Below are 22,853 nucleotides of genomic sequence, written 5' to 3'. Positions count from 1 at the left end.
AAGTAGGTGCTTTAGACCACTGAGCCATCTCACCAGCCGGGTTTATTTGTTTTTGAGACAGGGTCCGGAATTCACTGTGTGTCCCAAGCTGGCCTTGAACTCACTGTAAACACCCCCCCACCCCCCCCCCACCCGCCTCACAAGTGCTGGGATTACAGGTGAGTGCTTTGGTTACAAGCATGCACCAGCACCCCCTGTCAAGAATAAAATTTAATATCCTCTGTGGAAGGACTGTCACATTCATATGAATGATAAATGCTTTAGTGGTATTATTTGCCCACAGCCTTGGAAGAGTTAAACTGTCTTCTGAGTTTACCTTGAACCAAAGCCTGGGAGAGAAACAGAAGACAAACACTTCCTTTGCCCCTCCACCCTCACCCCTAGAAGTCACTGTACTTCTGTGCTTGGATTTGAACAGGTTCCGGATCTGCGGGTCTTCTGCGTGACCCACCCTTGCACTACTATGACCATGATGGTATTTATTACTATTTTACTTTTAGCATATGATTGACTGATAGCTTATTATATTTCTTGTCACTAAATTTAACTCTTTATTTCCCTTTTTAATAATTGTTTTATTCTTTTGCTTCAGAAAGTTAGTGGTCATGCCCTAGTCTTCATGTCACAATTTTATTCTCTTTGCTTTTTGTTTTAATGCTCTGACATTGTGCGTTTTTGTCTCTGTTTAGCTGAGACCTTTTAAGGAATGTGAAGACCCTGATTTTCAAGGTCTTTTGCTCCTCTGAAAGTTTTTATTTTTTATTTATTTGTTTCTTTGTTTTACTTTTTTGAGACAGGGTATTGCTCTATAATAGAGGCTGACCTTGAACTCACTATGAAAGCCAGCCTGGCCTGGAACTCATAACAGTTCTGCCTCAGCCTCAGCCTCAGCCTCTCGAGTGCTGGGGTTCCAGGTGTGTACTGCCATGCGTGGCAGAAAGTCATATATATCTATATATCTGTCTCTCTCTCTCTCTCTCTCTCTATATATATATATATATATATATATATATGTTTGGAACTAGAAATTGAATCAGATCTTGCCCTTGCCAGGCAGGTGCCATGCCATTGAGCTGTATCCCTGACCCAAAAAGTTATATTTTTATATAACAAAAGTATATGAGCAGTTTTCTCTTGCCTAAAGTTTATTTAGCTATTTTATTCTAAGCCTTCCTCTAAGTAACATTTTTCTCCTTTAACCTCTCATTTTGTGTGTTTATAATCATAATGTAGGTTTTTTTGTGTTTTCTATTTCATATTGCTTTTTAAATTTACATTGTGTTTGTATTGCAAAATAAGTCCACCTCCTTGTAGTTAGCTGTTTTAAATTTAAGCTACAGAACATGCTAATCATGATGTCTCCCATTAAGCTATTCTGTAGGGAAGATGACTCTTTTTTTGGTCTTTATTACCCATTACTTTCTGTCTTTCACTGTCTTGAGTCGTTTAAGTCACATGAAACAAAATGGTCAACTTTATTTTTTTCCTATTTTTTATTTTGGTGGAACTGGGGATTGAACTCAGGCCCTTGCGTTTGCCAGGCAAGCGCTTATTCTACTGAGCCATCTCCCTGGCCCCTAAAATGTTGACTTTAAAACATCTTGTAAGCCAGGCATGGTGGTGTATGCCTGTCCTTGGGAGGCTGAGGCAGGAGAATCACCATGAGTTGGAGGCCAGCCTGGGCTACATAAGGAGTCCGATGCCAGCCGGGAGATAATGTAGCAAGACCTTGTCTCAAAAAGCCAAAATCAGTCCATCTTGCCTTCAGCTTGGAGCAGGAGAGCTTTCACTGAAAACTAAAACCTGTAGCTGGGTGTGGAGGTACTGACTTATAATCTCAGCATTCTGGAGGTAGAGGTGAGAGGATCACAAGTTTGGCAAGTTTTGGCCCGTCTGGGCAATGTAGTGATTTAAAAATCTGAAACAAAGGATTGGGGATATCTGCCATGAAGAGGCCCTGGGTTCAGTCTTCAGTACTGCACACAAAACAAAACAGTAAAACCACTGAGTTGTGCATAAAAATTAGCTTGACAGAGATAGTCGCTTTATGTTTGTTTCTACCTGAGGAATGTATTCTAAGTAGTAGAAAAGTGTAGGGAACCTAGACAAAATTCTGCCCTCTTCAAATTCAGGTTATGAATGTATATTTTCACTAGTTTGTTTGAAAAGTGTTCCCAGAACAATTACAAGGTCTTACGGTACAGGCTAGCTTTGAATTCACTGTGTGATCCAGGCTGACCTTGAATTTGTAGTGATCATCCTGCCTCAGCCTCCCAAGTGCTGGGATTGCAGAGGAGTGCTGGAATTATAGGAAGGTACCACTATGCCTGGCTACTCAGATAAAATTGTTCTAGATGTATAAAGTTTCATTTTACTTGTTTTCTGATTTGTTTGATTTTAGAAAGATAAATAGCATGCTAAGGTCCCAGTATTCTAGGAATTAGTCCATAGCAACACCTGTTTTGAGAGTGGTACTTACAAGACTGTGGGTAACTTTTGGTGAACGATTATATAGTAACTGAATTTTAATTCTTCCCACTCTTTTCATCCTCCTTCCCTTTATTCTTTTTCTTTTTACTTTTTTGCTTTGTACTGGGGATTGAACCCAGGGCTTTGAGCATGCTAAGTACACATTCAGCCGGTAGGGTACATGTTCAACCCTGTAACTGAATTAATTTCACTTGGGAAAAAGGGTACTCAAAAAGTGTAAAACCTTCAGCACTTCTCAGATTGTCTCTTACGGGGTCCTTTTAGAAACCTTTGAACTGTCCCGCTTTCTTTTTAATTATTCCCTTACATATTTTGGGAATGCACCACAAACATTTTTGCTGAGTATTCTTTTGGGCTATGGCTGTTCAGAAAACATTGTCCCATTAACAGTATGAAGACTTCTTTTTGATTGGGTCTAGAAGAAGTCAGTGATTTCCAAAATTTTATTTGCCTGTTTCAACCCAGCAGGATTTTGTTTGTGGAACATAATTATATCAGGTGTATAGCTATCTAGCTAAACTGCATGAATGGGAAGAATTTCCTAGATTTTGTTTTGTTTTGTTTTGTTTTGGTTGGAAGGATAGGAACTACCAAATTGAATGAAAACTGAACTTTCAATGTTTTATTCTTCTGAGTACTTCTCAGTATTGAGTTGTTCTTTTTTTTTAATTACTTTCTGAGGGGCACAACAGTAAGCCCTTCCTTTATTTGCATAGGAATTTTTTAAAAGACAATGCTTTTGCTTGTCTTTTAGATATATCCCTTTTTTTTTTTTTTTGGTGGTACCAGGAATCAAACTCAGGACCTTGCATTTGCCGGGCAAGCACTTACTCCACTGAGCTATCTCCTTATCCGCAATATGTCTCTTTTTTGAGGACATTTTTTTTAAAAAAATGTATTTCAGTACGGGGTCTACAGGGCCTCACTACACAGATCGGACTCATAGTTCCACCTGTGTTCAGCCTCCCAAGTGCTGGGACTATAGGTGTGTGCCCTGGGGGTGGGGCCAGCACGGCACAGTGGGGATCAAACCCCAGGTGCTGCACTCTGTCTAAGCAGGTGCTTTAGTCTGCTGAGCTATCTGGCCAGCCCTTGAGGACCCTTTTTTTTTTTTTTTTTTTTGGCGGAACCGGGGATTGAACTCAGATCCTTGCGTTTGCCAGTCAAGCACTTATCCTACTGAGCCATCTCCCCGGCCCCATTGAGGACCTTTTTTAATGAGGGTCTTAAATATGTGTACGTTTTGGTTGTTTCCTTTCACAGCTCTCCTTAAAGACCCTGGAGTCCCAGCTGAGGCAGTGGGAGCTGGGCATGAGGACCATAGGCCAGGCTTCATCAGCTGCAAAACTCCAGGCAGGCTTTGGGAAGTAGATAGAGCACTACTGAGATGGACAGCTGGACATGAGTAGTCAGATTTCCTAGGCTGCTGCTGTGGACACCAGTGACACTGGTAGAAGTTGATTCTGTAGCCGGAAGGTGAGAGCATTACACTGCTTTGCAGTGTGATAGTGCTAGTGTCCTTTCATCCTGCCCAGCAGTCCTGCTGTTTTGCTTTTGAGACAGGGTCTTGCTATGTATTCAGGCTGGTCTTGAATTCATTATACAGTCCAGCAGCAATCCTCCCTTAGCTTCCTGAGTGCTGGGATTACAGGCAGGCCCCAGCTCAGTCTATCCTGCTATTCTAATTGTGATACTAATGTATGTGTGTATCTGAGTGTCCTACTCTTCTGCTTAGCAGATCCACTCTGCTAAGTCACGGAAGAGAAATTGCATTTTTTAAAAATTTATTTATTTATTTAGTGTGTGTGTGTGTGTGTGTGTGTGTGTGTGTGTGTGGCCAGCTCAGCCCACCAGGGAGCGGGAATGGCTGGCATGTGGTGCTGGGGGATTGAACCTCGGTCCCTGTGCTTTGCTTAGCTTAGTTTGTTCTAAATAGGTGCTTTAGACCACTGAGCCATCTCACCAGCCCCAGAAATTGCATTTTGACACAAACCTTTAAAAATGGAGTACTAGTAGAATAAGCACTTGCCTGGCAAGTGTAGGGTCCTGAGTTCAATCCCTAGTTACCCCCCCCCAAAAAAAAAGAGTACTATTTGTGCTTTTCTGGCCCAGGGGATTGAACCCAGGAGCTTCATACTGAGTTGCATTGCCAACATCTTTTTATTTCAGTCTCACTAAATTGGTCTAGCTGATACTTACTAATTACTAATAATACTAGTTCTCCTATCTCCATCTCCCCCAATGTTAGGATTATGGATGTTATCTACCATACCCAGCAGTGAGATAGTTTTAAATGTCAGATGAGAAATTGTTTTTTTTTTTTTTAATTTTATTGGGCTGGAGAGATGGCTCAGTGGTCTAAAGCACCTACTTGGAACAAGCTTGGCAGAGCACAGGGACCACGGTTCAATCCTCCACCACCACATGCCAGTCAGCCGCACCCCCTGGTGGGCTGAGCTGGCCACACATACACACACACACACACACACACACACACACACAATAAATGTTAAAATAAAAAAAAAATTTTATTTATTTGTGTGTGTGTGTGTGGCCAGCTCAGCCCACCAGGGGGCGGGGCTGGCTGGCATGTGGTGCTGGGGGATTGAACCGCGGTCCCTGTGCTCTGCCAAGCTTGTTCTAAGTAGGTGCTTTAGACCACTGAGCCATCTCACCAGCCCCTAAAACTGTGCTTTTTTTTTTGGCGGAACCGGGGATTGAACTCAGATCCTTGCATTTGCCAGTCAAGCGCTTATCCTACTGAGCCATCTCCCCAGCCCCCAGATGAGAAATTGTAAAGTCCTTTTTATTAATCATTATGTGCCAAGCATTATTCTGTGATCTTTTAATCTTTATAGTTACTTTCAAATGTATGAAGTATTAGCATTATTTTACAAAAGGAAAAAATATAAGACTTGGGTTAGGTAAGTAAACTATAAGTAGGACTCTGATGTATCTGCCTATAAAGCCCCGGTACCCTGACTCCCCAGTTAGAGTTTCAGTGCTGACCCCTATTAGAGAACTGTCTTGGCCACGGTGCTAGAGAGGTAGGCATGTAGTAGCAATTGTAAAACCTTAAGAATGTAAAATTTCTTTTTGTCTTTGTATCTCTGCTAAAAGAAAGAAGAATAATTTATTAGTTATTTTGACAGATTATTTGGACTGCTTTACACTCTACAGAGGGAAAACACTTGGTCTGTCTTGCATATAACTTTTTCAACTGATCACTGCAAGTGAACTTAACTCACTGAATTTTTATTGAATATCCTGGCACTGGGACAGGTTTTGTGCCTCAAGGCACAAGTCTTATAACTATGTTTTACAGTGTAACCCCCCCCCACATTTTTTAAACAAAAATTGTCACAGTGAAAACAGTCGTTTATACCTCTAGATGAATTGGTATTTGCATTTTTCTGTTAGGCTGTGTAAATGTACATATCACTTGCTTACTTAAAGTAGGGTGTTCACTGATGCATGTGGACTGGCGGGCTGGATTGTGCATGTTCTTGCTTGGGTGGATTGCCCAAAAGTGTGGTGTAGAGTAGATATATTAGTCAAGTTAGATCTTCCTTAAGGAGGAGCAAAAAATACTATTTTCACTTCATGGACCAATGAAAAATTTCTTCCTGTTCAGTCTAACATGACCTGAGGGCAGTGATCCTTAAAGACTAGGCAGGCTTTTCTGTCTTTAGAAATGGGCCAGAACTCGGGTTTTTCAGGGGCAGGGTAGGATTTATAATGGGGTTGACTTAAAAAGATGGATCCATGCCCCCTTTGTGGGCGTGGTTGAGGCAGGGTCTCACCATGTAGCCCTGTCTGGCCTCAAGCTCATGGGCCTCCTGCCTCTGCCTCCCAAGTGTTGGAATCACAGGCGAGCACCACCACACCCAGCCATGCTCTATTTTTGAATCATATGGGTACAGTGTCATCTATTTGCTTTCCACCATAGCTTTAAATTGGTCATCACTTAGGTGACAGTGATCCCAAGCCTAAAGGGGTTCACTAAAATTTCAGTACTTTTAAGGCCTACGCTACAGAAAGTTCCTTTCTGTGTATTGTACATACGTCCCTCTTCGCTATGTGTGAAGGCTCTCTCTGCTGTTTGTCCTGAAGAATGAAGGTGCTTAGACTCCTGTGATGCCTCTTCTGAATGCTGTGGTATGAAGGGGACTCGGCTCATTCACTGTCACCACACTGAGTGAGGCCGCTGTCTTTGCTCTTACCCCTCCCTGTGAGTCTCCCAGTCTGGACTTCGCACACCTGAGGCGAAGTTCAGCGCCTTTCTTCAGCAAAAGTACATCAGATGCCCGTTGCTACTGTCTTTGCTCTTGAGGATCTTGCAATCTAATGGGGAAGGGACATCAAGCAACTAATTATATAATCAGCTATTTGATCTCTACTACAAAGGAGAACAGAACATTATGGGAGAATTTATAGTAAGGGCATGTAACTTAGAAGATAGTATAGTAGAATGGTGAAGAATGTGACTTCTGAAGTATACTGTCTAAATTTGAATCTGCACCACTTTTTACTGTATGTGGAATATTGGGCAAATTACTTATCTCTGTCACTCATTCTCATATGTGAAGTAATGGTGGTTACTTTGGGCTTGTTAAAATTAGCAGGTAGAGTGTAGCTAAGTGGTAGAGTGCTCACATACCAGACCCTGGATTTGACCCTTAGCCCTAGAACAACAGCAGCAACAACAAAAGGCAAAAGGTGGTAGAACCAGTTCAGAGGCTATTGTAGGCTCAGAAGTGGTGGCACTCACCTGTAATCCCAGCACTCTGGGAGGCTGAGACAGGAGGAACACAAACTGGAGCCTTGCCTGGATAATTGAATGACTTAGTGAGATGCTGTCTTGAAATTTAAAATTAAAAAAAAAATTAAAAATTTTAAAGGAGGTTTGGTAGATGAAGATGTCGCTCAGTGTCAAGGCTCTGAGCTCAATCCCCAGTTACTCTGCTGTGTATGCCCCCCGCAAGGCAATAGAGGCAAAAGTAGTTGGATATATAGGAGCTAAAATAGGTTAATAGGTTATAACAGTGTGGGATAGATTTGGTAAAGAAGAGTTTTTGGTCACTGCAGCCCTGATTAGATGATGATATGTGTATGTGCAAGTGTGGTGGGAAGTGGATGGAAGGAACCAGAGGGACGACCAAGAAAGGCTGTTTTGTAAACACAGACTTAGAGTGCAGAGGTGATGTTTTGCCCAAAGATAGTAACGGGAGATATAAGTATGTGGTTAATTTATTCAAGAAGAGAGGAATAGGGGGCCTGGCCCTAGCTCGGTTCTTTAAGTGGCTTCTTCCACAAAGCTGTCAGCCTCAGGTTGTTCTAGTTTGATCCCCACAACCCTCCAGCCAGCCAAAAGTGCCCTGAAGGCATTCGAGGAGGAAAAAAAAAAATCCTTAAGAAGAGAGGAATGATAGAGACTTTGTATTTGTGATAGCCATTCTTTCTTTCTTTCTTTATTTTTGGTGGAACTGGGGATTGAACTCAGGCCCTTGCAGTTGCCAGGGAAGTGCTTATTCCACTGAGCCATCTCCCCAGTATAAAAAGAAAAGGTGAAGGCCCAAAATGATATCCAGTAATTCAAAAAGAGTAGTAAAGGTGAAGTGACCTGAGAGGTAAAAGGAAAACCTAAAAGGAGTGGTGCCCTTGAGGCCTTGAGGAAAACGTTTGATAGCAGGAGTTGTTTTTCTGTACTTTCCAATCCTTGCTTGAGCCCCCGGAGATCATGGGTCTCTCTTCACTCAGTGTTACATCCTAGTGACAGAAATTTGTAGCCGGTTGAGACTGACTAAAGCCAGTGAATTGAACATGATCTTCAGACATCAGAATGTTTACTGTAGCTATTCCTGTTTGCCTTAAGTTTACTAGAGGAGGGAGAGCTAGGTGTGTATGCTGCCTCAGGAGTATTAGCCTTCTGAAGTTAAGTTCTTCATCTGGGTACTGATCCTCCAAGGCTGGTACAGACACTGGCAAAAGCAAAAATCCACACACTTGCACCCATCTACCATCATCTGTACCACAGCATTTGCTGAGTACCTCCTAGGTCAGTGATGCTGAACCTTTTAAAGCTTTCAGTGATTCAAACAGCCCACCTTGGCACTTGTGCCATATGTTCACCACTACTGTCCCACATCATAGTTACATGTCATAATGTGCTAGTTGTTGCTTCAATTCTCATAAATAGTCCTGTAATTCAGTGCTGTTACCCCTTTATTTTGTTTTATTTTTGGTAGTACCAAGGATTGAACTCAGGACCTTGCGCTTGCCAGGCAAACACATATTCCACTGGGCTATCTCCCCAGTCCCATGTTACCCATTTATTTATTTATTTATTTATTTTTTAAATATTTCAAACTTTTTATTTTACTTTTTTTTGTTAATCACCAGAAAATCTAAGAGATTTTAACGCTAAATAATTTTATAAAAATACAGTTGAGCAATAAATACATTGCAAAGGAGAGCTTATGTTCCTGAATTGTTGTTCTTTAATGCTTATCCCTATACTAAACAGAGTGTTGCTGGTTTGTAATGTACCCATCTAGTGAAGCTCTACATATTAACAGGCATTGTGTATGTCTGCATGTGCGTTTGGAATGCATGTTTGCATAGAGATAAACTGTCCTTATTTGTTGGCATTATATGCAATGTTTCTATTGTCTTTTAATCACTAAAATGTTATCTTTCAATTTTCCATCGCCTTAAAGAGATAGATTTCCTCCCTTTTACATGATTACCTATTGTTCCGTTTTTCAGCTCCAGAACAATTTATTTCATAGGTTTCATATTAGGACAGATTATTATTATTTGTGCCCTGTGTCACTATAAAATTTGAGCAAACAAAAATTATCTGTGCATATGTATGTATGTATGTATGTATGTATGTATGGTTATATTTGTTACTGATCTTGAAAGAGAAATTTCAGGACGAAAGCACATAAGTTCAAAGGAATTAATCGATGTCTTGCACTAAGTTGTTTTTCGTATACTGTTAGCAGTGTATGTCATGGATCAGTGTGGCAAATGTTACCCCTTTAAAGAGAGGAATGAACTAGATTCAGAAAAGGTTAATTTACTTGGTGGGTCAGAAACATGAACCTAGGTGCCTTAAACTCCAAAGCTCTGCACTTTATATGTACAGATATAAGTAACATGCAAAGTAGAAGATAATTGTCTTAAACAAGGACTAAACAAAATGCTACCATTCCCTCTATGGACAGATTACTTTCTTTTTTTTTTTTTTTAAATGTCATTTTTTTTTTAATTTATTTTTATTTATTACATTTATTTATTGTGTGTGTGTGTGTGGCCAGCTCAGCCCACCAGGGGGCAGGGCTGGCTGGCATGAGGTCCCTGTGCTTTGCCAAGCTTGTTTCAAGTAGGTGCTTTAGACCACTGAGCCATCTCTCCAGCCCCTGGACAGATTACTTTCAACTTTACAGTGGAAAGTAGACATTTGAGAAGCTTTCAATTAAATGCAGTAGACATTTTATAGTTCTTTTATTACTGGACTTGTTTTAATATAATCGATCACTCTTCCACATGTACCTGCTTGAGGCAGAATAACTCATCCTGACCCTTAGATTTGATGTTCTGTTGGGCTGCTGCTCAGCTTTTCTTGGTCGATGAAAAAATTACAGTTGGATCTCCATTGAAGCTTTTTTTTTTTCAGTATTGGGGATGGAACTTGGGACCCTGCACTTGCCAGGCAAGCAGTTATTCTACTGAGCTATCTTCCTGGGCCTGAAGCATTTTGTTTAGCCTACATAGTGCTTAGAAATCCTTTTTAGGTTACCTTACTTAAAATTACAGAAGATTTTACATAACACTAAATGTCCAGCCTTTGAGAAAAATCTGGGGGCTGAGGAGATAGCTCAGTAAAATAAGTGCTTGCCTAGCAAGCAAAAGGGCCTGAGTTCAATCCCTGTTTCTGGAAAAAAAAAAAAAAAAATCTGAGGTTGTCTCTCAACTTTGAACGTTTGTTTCCTATATATGTAGCATAATTTAGCAGCTGCTGTGTCTGAAATGGACATGGTTTCTGTAGTTCTTCTGAGATACCAACATCCTTAATTTTCTCTCAATAGTATTTGTGCAGTTTTTTACCCCCTCACATTTCCTGGATAATCTCCACGTATATTCCTACTGTTTGAATGCTGTTCACTCTAAATTTATCACTGTTAGACTTAATTGTTAGACCTATACTTACTATCAAATGTCACTACTTACCATGCCACAAGCAACTTTCATTCAGTGTGGCTGAGTTCATCTTTCCTCTCAACTCCAGCTTCTAATTCTTATTTCCTAAAAATTTTTAGACCCCGTCTCTTACTTCCTGTTATTATGTTTTGGACCATATTCCTATAATTCAGGCCTCAGTACTCTTGTTGAATTCTCAGTTGTGAACAACAGAGATCATCTTCTGGCTAAGTTAAAATAGTTTATTGAAAAGCTATTGTACTCTCCAACATTAATGGGAATGTTAGGACATTTTCTAAAGGCAATGATCTGAAACCAAGAAAGGCCTGGCACAGAAAAGAGTAGGGTCATGGCACTGAACAGTATGTAGGCAATGCTGCATTTGAACTTCTGTCTGCTATTACCCAATATTGTCTGTCTTAGGTCTTTGGATAGCAGGAGGGTCCAGTTAAGCTAGCCTAGATTATGTCTCTGCTAGGAAGAGAGAACTGAAACCTCCCTTCCTGGCTCTAGTGTTGGAGATAAGATCCAGCCTTCTCCTTGAAGATTCTTACCTTTAGTTATTCCTGCAGTACCAAAAGGGACCTTTGGGTTACTGAGCAGACCAAAAAATTAAAAAAGTAAAAACAAATTCAAATAGCCACTCTGCAATTCCTTTCTGGACTCTCAGTGTATTCAGTGTCCTTTGTTGTCTGTCCTTACCTTACTCCTTCAGTTTCATCTCCATCCAATTTCTTTGTGATTTATGCTTTGTCTAGACTGAACTACAAAATTTCTTGAGTTTCTCTCACGTCTCATGCTGTTTCATGTTGTTATGCTTTGTTTTGCTTTTTTTATTGTCCCTAATTCTTTAATTCATCCTTTTCTCCATTGAACCCAAGTTCCCTACCAGTGAGGTACATCCCTATCCCTGACACCCCTTTCTCATGGCCCACCTTATCCACCTAATTGACATTTCCTCCTCACTGAAGAAACTACTTCTTTGATGTCTTTTCTTCCTAAATTAAATCTCATTTCTGCGTTCCTATAATCCTGCTGATCCCGTTATGACCTTGCATTATCATTGTGTATATGTGTCACTATTACTCCCTGTTTTCACTTTCTCCTAACTTACATATGCAGATACACTCTTACCTGGTATGAGTTGAGGTAGGGATGGATCAAGTCTAATACTCATCTCTGGTTCCCTCTTTTTTTTTTTTTTTTTTTTTTTTTTTTTTTTTTTTTTTTTTCTGGTTCCCTCTTGAATGCTAACAAATTACCTGACATATTAAATTTATTTATTTATTTATTTATTTGTGTGTGTGTGTGGCCAGCTCAGCCCACCAGGGGGCGGGGCTGGCTGGCATGTGGTGCTGGGGGATTGAACCCGGGGTCCCTGTGCTTTGCTAAGCTTGTTCTAAGTAGGTGCTTTAGATCACTGAGCCATCTCACCAGCCAAATCTATGATTTTTTTTTTTTTTTTTTGGTGGAACCAGGGATTGAACTCAGGCCCTTGCACTTGCCAGGGAAGCACTTATTCCACTGAGCCATCTCCCCGGCCCTTACCTGACATATTGTATATATCATACCACTATACTGGGTATATTATATATATTGTATATACCAAGTAATATATGTACAATTGTACATGTTCTACAATGTATACAGTAAAATTTTGATAGGGCAAAATAATGAATGAAGGATGGCATATAATTTGAAAGTATTAAGTAGACCCAGATGAAAAAAAATATGGCAATGATAAATGTCATTTTTTGGCTAGTATGTAGATGTATTTGTAGGGTAATAGTGGAAAATGATACTGGAAAGACAAGATATGGTCTTATGATTTCTGTCTTGAGTAACAAGGAAACAAAGTTTTAAGCATAAGACTGATCGTAATGTGTTTTAACAAATTGGTAGCAGAATGGATTAGAAAAAGAAATCAGTCATGAGGGCTTTCTCTTACACAAACAACTGTATAAATAAAGGAAATTGCAGTAGGAATAGGAGTTATATATGAATCCTGATTTTTCTACTTAATTTCATCGATCATTCAAGTTTCTGAGGCCTAGGTTTTTTCACCTGTACAACAAAATGGGGTGACTTGTTACATAGCCAAAGTCAATGCCAGCTCCAAAATCTGTCAGTTATATATTGTAAGAGAGTCTGGAGTTTAGTGAATAATTGGATGGTAGATCCAGAAGGAGGTTTTAGAGACACCTTTGACGTTTTTAATCAGAGCAAATGGGAAAACATCTCTGCTACTTGGAGTAGTGGTAATTGCATATTGCTATCATATCTAGTGGTAATGCCACAATCTTTAAAAATAGGAGGTCTAAGGCCCAGTTGATCTTTCTAGATTGTGTGTGCCCTATATAGAAAATAAGATTTCAGTGTTGAGTGTAGTTAATTTTTAGAGGAAACCAGTTGTCAGGAGGGAAGCAGCTGTTTTTATAACAGTTTACTTTGGGGGATTTAAGCTTGCATACCATCATTCTGGGGCTAACTGGTCACATGGGAATTAACAGAGGTCTCAAGTGGTATTGCAGAGTGGACACTGACCAATATAGCAAATGGGCAGTTTCAAGAGAAGTAAGGTTGGGAAGCCAGTTTGGAGGATGGGTAATAGATGTGGGGGGGAGCAGGAATTATTAGTGGGCACCAGAGATAACTTTCTTTCTTTCTTTTGCGGAACCGCGGATTGAATTTAGGCCCTTGTGCTTGCCAGGGAAGCACTTATTCCACTGAGCCATTTCCCTGGCCCCACCAGAGATAACTTTCTGAAAAGCAGTACTGCAGTTGAAGGGTTAAGTGTCAAGAATTAAAGACCGCTTTATGGATTGTGGCACAGTGCTTTATCTTTATCAGTAAAAGGCTCTATAGTTCACCAGCTGGGTAGACTCCTATGACGGAGAGAAGATTTGGTACCTTTTACTGGGTAATAGAGTAAGAGACAGTCACCACAGCAAAGGGATTGACAGGGCTGTTAGAAGGTAGGGGTTCCACGGGGAGGCGGAGCTAGCATAGTGCAGAACCCGTCCTCCAGAGTTTACATTCTTAGGTGTGCAGAATACAGTGTAAGTGAAAGGAAATTTAATCCTCAGGGCTAGTTTCCCACACCAAGAGACTGTTCCTCTGGCCAGGCCCCCTTTTTTCAAGCAAGCTGTAGGCTTTGCCTGGGCCCTAGAAACCGGATAGGCCTCTCCGTGCACTCTCAACCTAACATGCAGGGGGAGGGGGGAAGGGAGCTTCTCGTAGTTCCGCCCTTTGCGCTGTTCGATTCTTTTGCGCTTTCTGTGAGTGGCAGTGTATGTTAGCCAATGAGAACTTGGGGCGGGTAGACTAATCAAGTTAGGTTGCGCAGGAGGAGGGGGAACTGGTGGCTGGAGAGACAGCGAGAGGGGCGAATCGGCCCCCCACAGCCGCTGCAGGTAAAGCCACCTCTCTATCCCACTACGGTGAGGCGCAGCCCTTTTTTTTGCCAGGCTTATGGGACTTCTCACCCTGAGTCTTCGGTCCTAACATTGCTCTTACCCTGGGCATCCCCCCCCATCTTCCCGTCTTGGCCATCCCCACCCTGGAGGACTCCCCCGCTAGCTCCCTCTTTTAAGTGCATGTATCTTATCACCATTTTTGGGGTACCAGTTTCTTGAAATCGCCTTCCTGTGCAGTATGGGCCTTACTGGCACCAACCCCGGGAGTGTGAGCAGGTAATATATCCCCCCACCCCCACCCCTAGTCGCCTTTTCCTCTCCATCAACCCCTTACTCCCTTACCTGGCCCTTTCCTTTATCCATAAGAGTACATAATTTTTGTAGTATATACTTTGCCCCCTAGAATATATGCTTTTTGCTTTTACAGTTATCTATTTTGTTTTTCCTGTTTATAAAGAATTCATTTCACCAGCCATATTATATGCCCCAGTCATACTCCTGATTAAAGTGTTAGCGCTTTCACCTTCCGTAATTGGAAAACAAAAACAGAGTAGGCACATATTTGGCAGGGAGAATGGTGAAGACAGAGAAAATGGCCTAAGATTTTGATTATCTTAAAGAAATCTGAGTGGCTTAAAGTTAATAACTCCATTTTTTATAGTGTCTCCTTCCATTCTAATCTCTTGTTGACCCTAACTTGGTCACTTTGTGTTTCGGTGACATTTCTGAATAAGTCTTGAAACTCTGGATCTCATGAATGTTTCCGTGGTTCATTTTTCTAGTGCTTCTCTTTTAGAAATATATTGGTGATTTTTGCTTCAGCTCTTTTGATTATTTTCAAAGAATTTTTCATTTAAATTAAACTGCTTCTACTCATCTTGTGTGCAAAAACCTGTGTTTCTCTTGAAAGGATATAGTTGACCCTCTTGAAAGGATACAGTTTCTAGCAACAAGATTTTTACTTTGAAGTCACATAGTTGATTCTTTTTTGAATCTTTGAGTAGCTAGAGGTGTGCAAAAGCAGTGCTTTCTAAAGGTGTGTATCACAGAAGAAGGTTGGTGTTGATCAGTATGGCATTTGTTCATTGTCTAAGAGGAGGGGGCATGGTAGAGAAAATTGCAAATGGAGAATTCATGCTGTTTAAGTTTGTATAATTTTATCCATTAGACAATGGAATAATTTCTGTTGCAGTGTTCTCACTCATCAAAAACAAACTGATGTTTCCTTTTGAGAGATCATACAAAATTTTATCTCACCCAGAGATACTGATAACCTTTCCAAGCCAGGAATAATACTTTCTCTGCTTCAATTCATATCCCCCCCCCTCTTATTTTTCATAGATCCTCACTAGTCAAGAAAATTTTAAAACTATAATATTTAGTACACATTTATAACCTATATGCCTTATATCTGCCCCCCATTTCCCATAGGCTCTTCCAAAAAGATGTATGTATCCTTATCCTCCCATTAATCATTGTTTTGATCACCAGGTGTGGAGAGATCGAGATGGAAAAATATAGAGTAGAATTAATAAAAAAAAATCTTACAATGAAATAGACAAGTTATTACAGAAATAGTCAAGATAAAACAAAATGTAAAACAAGGGGCCAGGGAGATAGCTCAGTAGAATAAGTGCTTGAAGGTCCTGAGTTTAATCCCTGGTACCAGAAAAAGAAAAGTAAAACAAGGACAAGAAAATTGGTCCTACCCCCATTTAAGAACTGTATTAGATGATAAAGCTACATAAGAACATGAGTTTACTTGTACTTTGGGAATAGTTGCCTCTTTTAGGACATGAGATGAACAGTTGTTACTGATATATCTATGTATATAGATATAGATGTATATTACTTTTCTAAAAGTAGCTGGCTTATTTGAGTTGTATAGCAAATCTTGGCTTTCAACCTTTACTTGTATGTTCCTTCTCTATTTCTACCCACCAAATTTCTACCATGAGTCTGGACCTTAATTTGGAGTTATGGAAAATGATTAAGTGCAACCATTAAATTTCAACTTTCCTTTTGAGCACATGCATGTTTCTCTTTTGAGAAGTGGTGGGCCAAGATTGGCTTTACATTATTAATGATGAAGTCTGGTATGACTGTTATCTGGGCAGTTACTTTGCCTTGAAGCCTGCATAATATCTACTTATTTATATTACCAGGGTTTCAACCATGGCAAGAGAATTAGTGAGATAGATAAGCGTGGTACAGTAGTCTAGATGGGATACAGCCACAGTGACCCATAGTTAGTAAAAGCAGGAAGAGTGAAGAATGTTGACATTTTGTTGGGGGGTAGATTTTTATGTGTGTGTGTGTGTGTGTGTGTGTGTGTGTGTGTTTTGTTTTGGCTATAGGGCTTTGCTGTGCAGTTCAGGCTGGCCTTGAACTCACTTTGTAACCCAGGGTGGCCATGAACTTGCAGTGATCCTCCTGCCTCAGCCACCCAAGTGCTGAGGCTATAGGGGTATACCACCATGCTTGGTTTGGGAGTAGGATTAATCTTATGAAAAATAAAGAGAAGTTTTAAGGGGAGCTAGAAAAGAAGGAGACTAGGGTAAAAAATATATATGATGTAAATTGGGTAAGTAGGGGCTGGGGACTAACTCAGTGGTCTAAGCACCTGCCTGGCAAGTGCAAGGACCCGAGTTAGATTCCCGGTACCACATGCTGTGCCAGCCCCAGAACCCAGGGTGTGCTGTGCTGGCCACTGAAACTGAGTGGTTGCACACACCTGTGATCCTAGTGCTGGGGAGGCTGAAAACAGGAGGATCACTACAAGTCTGAGCTGTGTAGCAAGACCCTATACCAAATAAATAAATAAATGAAAGATTAAAAATAAATAAATAAATAAATTGGGTGAATAAAGATGAGATAGAACTGAAAAGTAAAGTTACTCAGTGTTGTGGCATTAAATCAGTGGCAACTTCTGAATTACTGGGCCTAGATTGAGCCAGTAGAAGCAGAAATGTGGCCCAAAAGTTGGGAAGGGAAACATGGTGATAATTCATTTATCGTGGAAAGCTTATCCTTGATCTAAATGGGGTTAGGAAATATTACAGAAAATATTAGCCTTGTTTCTTCCATCAAAAAGTGAGATTTCTGCCTGGGGTTGGGCCATTCTGTCAAGTTAGCTGGAGAACAGTAGGATGCATAAATAGCAAGGATTGTGGAAGGGAAAATACTTCATGGAGAAAGGGCATATTATAAACTAACAGTGTAAACTTCCTGTGCGTGGAGACTTCTCACTGTTATTTTTTATGGTACCTGGCTATGGATGTTTAATGTAATTTATCTAAAGGTAAAATGATAAAGTAGAACTTAGCTAGTAAAAAAGGTAGATGATAGTATTGAGGAATATATAAAATTACTGGGTAAACTTTCATTAAATGAAGAAACATCTATACCTTTTTTTTTTTCTTTTTCTTGCCTTTTTTTTTTTTTTTTTTTTTTGGTACTGGGAGTTGAACTCAGGACCTTGTGCTTGCTGTCTCCTCAGCCAGCCATACCTTTATGATTACCATTGTGACTTACTGAGGGATAGGTGTTGAGTAGGAGAAGCTGAACTGCTGATGGGATGGTTCAGTCAGGAGTGGAAAGTGACAGGGATCTTGATTTGAGAAGTGAAAAGTGTGTAATTGCTGAAGTTGGGACTATTTTGTTCAACATGCTGGAGCTACCTTATGTACTTCGTATTTAACTGATGTTTTAACTACTGATGAGTTGGTTTTAGGATATCAACCCATATTGGGTAAGGACAATTAGGGTGGTCTGGAGAAGGGAAAAATAGCTTGGGGTTATGTAGAAAGTTCCCCTTAATCTAAGCCTGTATTGTCTTGCTGACAAATTTACTCTTTAGTTTTGTTTGCTTTGCGATATTGGGCTCAGAACCCACAGGGGCTCTACCAGTAAGCTGTACCCGACCCTTTTTTAGTTTTATGTTTAGACAAAGCCTTGTTAAGTTACCTGGGCCTCCAACTTGAGATCTTCCTGTCTCAGGCTCCAAAGAACCCGTGAATGTAGGCTATTGCACTAAGCTTCACTAATTTATCTCTGGTGTCTTCTAAAAGTTAGGAGAAATGGTTTTATGAAGCAAGGTTTTCCTGGATTGTCAAACATTGACATTCAAGGTACAGATACTTCTTTTTCCATATATCATACTTTTGTGACAGTATAATCTTTTCTTTTTTCTTTGCAACAAGGTCTCGCTGTATAATTCAGGCTGGCCTTGAAGTCACTATAAAGCCCAGGCTGGTCTTGAACTTAAGATCCTCCTGCTTCAGCCTCCCAAATTACAGACTTGAATATAATATTTTGTCTTTGATAATTCTTTTTTCCAATATTTTCATGAACTTGAAGCCTGAGACACAGATTTTATAAACATACTTTCAGCCATTTGGGGGACAGCTTTTCAGGACAGGAAGCTTTCTATTGTCTCAGAATCAAGGAGTACCATTTAGTTTCTGTGAGAAGTGACTGGTTCATTGCAGATAATACAAGTGTAGGAGTTCATTTAACTTTTTTTGGATAGTTACTATGTATGCTGTCTTCCTGGTTCCTTAAGCATCTGCAGATAATTAAGACAGAGTCCCCAGTGTCTAGAAAGTTTCATTCTCTTCAGATTTGGGCCATGGTACTGAGTTGTGCAGGGTATACATTTCACATATTCATAATCATTAAGTTTTATGTATTTATGGCAACTTTCTAGCAGATGGCAGATGAACATCTTGAGAAGCAAGCAAATTTTTTTGGTAATTTATACAGAGGGTCTGTTTCAACCTTGAGATAGGATAAGAAACTCAAGTCATTTGAATAAAATGTGTTTAAAGGTGATGGCGGGATTAGGTCATCACAGATCATTCAGTTGTTAAAAGGGCAGGCTCATGGCTCATGGCTCACTATGAAATAGAAGAACTTTGAGGGCGGATAGTGTTTCAGCTGAAAGACTTTTGGAGTAAGGATAATGTTTCTCATAGAAGCTGTAGTCTAATGGGCGAAGCCAAGGTAGGAATGGCAGGAAGGGAACTGCTCAGAATAATTAGGCTAGGATGTAAAATATGCATAGGAGATGCTTAAGAGAAGTTCAGAATATAAATCAGAACCAGAATGTTGAATCCTTTGCAAAGGAAGTTTTGTTGTTTTTTTAATCTTAAATATGAGAAAGCTTTCTTGAGATATCACAACAAAATGCTATGTGTAGATTATTATGTTATAATATGTATAAAGTTTGCAAAACTTCTTGTGTAAAATCGTGCAATAAGCTTATTGAGACTGTATTATAAGTTTTTTTTTTAGTTTTAATAGGTTTTTTTTTTTTTTTTTAATATTTATTTATTTATTTATTTATTTATTGTGTGTGTGTGGCCTGCTCAGCCCGCCAGGGGGCGGGGCTGGCTGGCATGTGGTGCTGGGGGATTGAATCGCGGTCCCTGAGCTTTGTTTAGCTTAGCTTGTTCTAAGTAGGTGCTTTAGACCACTGAGCCATCTCACCAGCCCTGTATTATAAGTTTGGTAAAAAAAAAAAAAATAGTTGTTTTTGCTATGCATAGTGGTACACACCTATAATCCCAGTGCTTATGAGGCTGAGGCAAGAGGATTGCTATGAATTCAAGGTCAGCATAGATTACATAGTTTGTTTAAGGCCAATCTGAACTACATAGTGAGATCCTGTCTCGAAAAAAAAAAAAAAAAAAGATTATTTTTGCCAGTAGTATATAGAAGTATCTGAAGTACAAATAAAATTTATAAAAGAAAATATACCCAGGAACCTTTGTCTTCCTTCCATAGAAATTCCTGTGGTACATTTTTGAGTTTTGTCAAGTTATGAACTGAAATTGAGTGAACAAGTATTTAATTTCCTAGACTATCTAAGAAGAGAATTGTAAAAAGAAATGGACAGATAACAGCTGAATGGTTTTGACAAAAAGAAGCTTCAAAGTATGTAGGTGTAAGAGCCTAAAAAGGGTGGTTTATTTCTTCTCATCTAATTTAGTTCTCGTTTTGAAACAGAAATATAGGTGTTCTTGCTGTATGTCTTATCTTTAGAATTCATCACATTTTCCTCTTCTTATTTGGATACTATATGATATTGAGGGTGGTGATTAAGAAGAAGAAATTTTCTCTGAGATCACCAACTTTGCTTATTTTTAATTTATATTTGTGTTCCCATAACAGGAGTTCTACCATATTTCTTTGAAGACCTAGTCATCTTGCTCCATGAAGGTCAAGGACAGTCTGACATGTACTTGTTCCTTGCCTCTTTGTTTGAAGAGTAGTCCTCGTCCATTGTGTACGTTTTTTTCTTAATAGGGGAGGGGAGGGGAGAACCAATACCCCCCCTCCCCTTTCCTCCTTAAACCTTGAGGAAATACCCTCAATTATTTTCCCAAGATGGCAGACCCCATCATGGATTTGTTCGATGACCCAAATTTATTTGGCCTGGACTCTCTGACTGATGACAGCTTTAACCAGGTCACCCAAGATCCTATTGAGGAAGCCCTTGGACTGCCAAGCTCTCTGGACTCCTTGGATCAAATGAACCAGGATGGTGGAGGTGGTGATGTGGGGAGTTCTTCAGCAAATGACCTGGTTCCTCCACCAGAGGAAGCAGCCCCTACAGAACTTCCCAAAGAATCCACAGTTCCAGCTCCAGAATCTTTGACCTTGCATGATTATACCACTCAGCCTGCCAGCCAGGAACAGCCAGCCCAACCTGTCTTACAGACATCAACGCCAACATCGGGACTTTTGCAGGTCTCCAAGAGCCAGGAGATCTTGAGCCAAGGGAACCCTTTCATGGGTGTCTCTGCTACAGCTGTCTCCTCCAATGGTGCTGGAGGGCAGGCACCTCAGACAGCCCCTAAGATTGTTATCCTTAAGGCCCCCCCAAGCTCCTCAGTTACTGGCACCCATGTGGCACAAATTCAGGCTCAAGGTATCACCAGCACAGCTCAACCCCTTGTGGCTGGTACAGCCAATGGTGGAAAAGTCACTTTTACCAAAGTGCTAACCGGCACACCCCTTCGGCCTGGTGTTTCCATTGTCTCTGGTAATACTGTGTTGGCCACCAAGGTCCCTGGGAACCAGGCTGCTGTTCAGCGCATTGTCCAGCCCAGCCGACCAGTAAAGCAGCTGGTCCTTCAGCCAGTTAAGGGTTCAGCTCCTGCTGGAAACCCTGGGACCACGGGGCCCCCACTGAAGCCTGCAGTTACACTGACCTCTACACCTACCCAGGTGACTTGAGTGAAAGGGGAAGGTGAATTTTGGTTTGGTAGTGGGCCTAGCAATTGTGTGTGAGAGAGCACGCATGACAGCAATCTCTGGGAAAGTCTGAATTCGATCTTTGCTTTTTATCTGTTAATGCTGACTACTACATACTTTTTTACTTGTTAGTTTGAAGCAGCTAATATTAACATATTTTTTGAGCTCTTACTGCATGTTTACACTGTGCCTAACTGGTGCCAAGTAAGACAGACACAGCTCATTCATGGCCTTACAGAGCTCACAGTCTGCTCGGAAAGATGGAAAGCAAGCATTACAGTGTATGATACAAATTTTTATGAAAAATATAGGATGCTATGGGAACAAAGAAACATCTTGAAAGTTCTTAAGATCTCCTTCCAGCAAAAAGTATCGTAAACTAGGGTGGGTGCTGGGCAGTATTAAGAAAAGTGGAAGCTATCAAAGGCAAATTGCAGTTCAAAATAAGAATTTGTTTTACCATATTTCTTAAAATGAAATGACTTACATGAAATAATAAAACAAGTGGAAAGGCAGTGATTCTTCTATCAGAAATTGTTTTAAAATAAGTTTGATATCCATGGGACAGAAGATAGGAATGATTCCATTAGGACAGATAGGAGAAAGATGAGTGTTTTTGACCCTGATGTTTTAAATCTAGGATAAAGCAGATTGGTGTATGTATGTCAAGGTGAATCACTCTTTAATGTTGTACCTCTCTTGCAATTCCCTTTCTTTGCTTTAGGGTGAATCAAAACGCATCACACTGGTCCTCCAGCAGCCACAGTCTGGAGGTCCCCAAGGACATCGGCATGTTGTGCTAGGGAGTCTACCAGGCAAGATAGTGTTACAGGGTAACCAGCTGGCAGCCCTGACTCAAGCCAAGAATGCCCAGGGGCAGCCTGCCAAAGTAGTAACTATCCAGCTGCAGGTGCAGCAGCCACAGCAAAAAATCCAGATTGTACCACAGCCTCCGTCAACGCAGCCACAGCCACAGCAGCCACCTTCAACTCAGCCATTGACTCTCTCCTCTGTGCAGCAGGCTCAGATCATGGGACCGGGACAAAGCCCGGGACAAAGACTTTCAGTACCACTTAAAATGGTATTGCAGCCACAGGTGAGAGACTTACATAGCAAGGAAAAGGAAACAGTCCTTGTTAGTTGCTGGATAGTGCCTTCAGCAGCCACTTATTGATTGTGAAACATTCTAGATTTATACCCCAAATGAAATGCAGTTTTATTTCTTTCACATATAGAAACCTTATTTTAATTATTTCATGCAAAGATTAGAGAGTCATCTGGATTGGAGATAAAAGATGATTTGTTTGTCTTTGAAATGTTTGGTTTGTAACCTTTTCCTAAAATTGTTGTGAAGTAAATGACTTGAAAATGCCTTTCATTTGAAAACTAAAGGAACAGTCAAGTAAATATCAGTTCTCCAACCCACAGGGTGATGAAGGTGAAGGCCAAGAGTACAATTTGAATTTTTTTTTTTTTTTT

The 22,853-nt window shown here is 40.4% G+C and overlaps 1 protein-coding gene across 1 annotated transcript in view; it reads left to right on the top strand.

Moving 5' to 3' along the window:
* Window positions 1–22,853, top strand: part of Chd8 (chromodomain helicase DNA binding protein 8) — a 76,253-nt gene that overhangs the window by 2,338 nt on the left and 51,062 nt on the right. Inside the window, exons 2-3 of the mRNA XM_023708350.1 lie at window positions 20,289–21,347; window positions 22,099–22,470. Of these exons, the coding sequence (XP_023564118.1) occupies window positions 20,505–21,347; window positions 22,099–22,470 (1,215 nt within the window). The 5' untranslated portion in view covers window positions 20,289–20,504. The remainder of the gene's footprint in view (window positions 1–20,288; window positions 21,348–22,098; window positions 22,471–22,853) is intronic.

The sequence above is a fragment of the Octodon degus genome, unplaced genomic scaffold (genome assembly GCF_000260255.1).
Source record: "Octodon degus isolate 3935 unplaced genomic scaffold, OctDeg1.0 scaffold00352, whole genome shotgun sequence".
Classification (NCBI taxonomy): domain Eukaryota; kingdom Metazoa; phylum Chordata; class Mammalia; order Rodentia; family Octodontidae; genus Octodon; species Octodon degus.
This window is presented reverse-complemented; position numbering and strand designations above follow the sequence as displayed.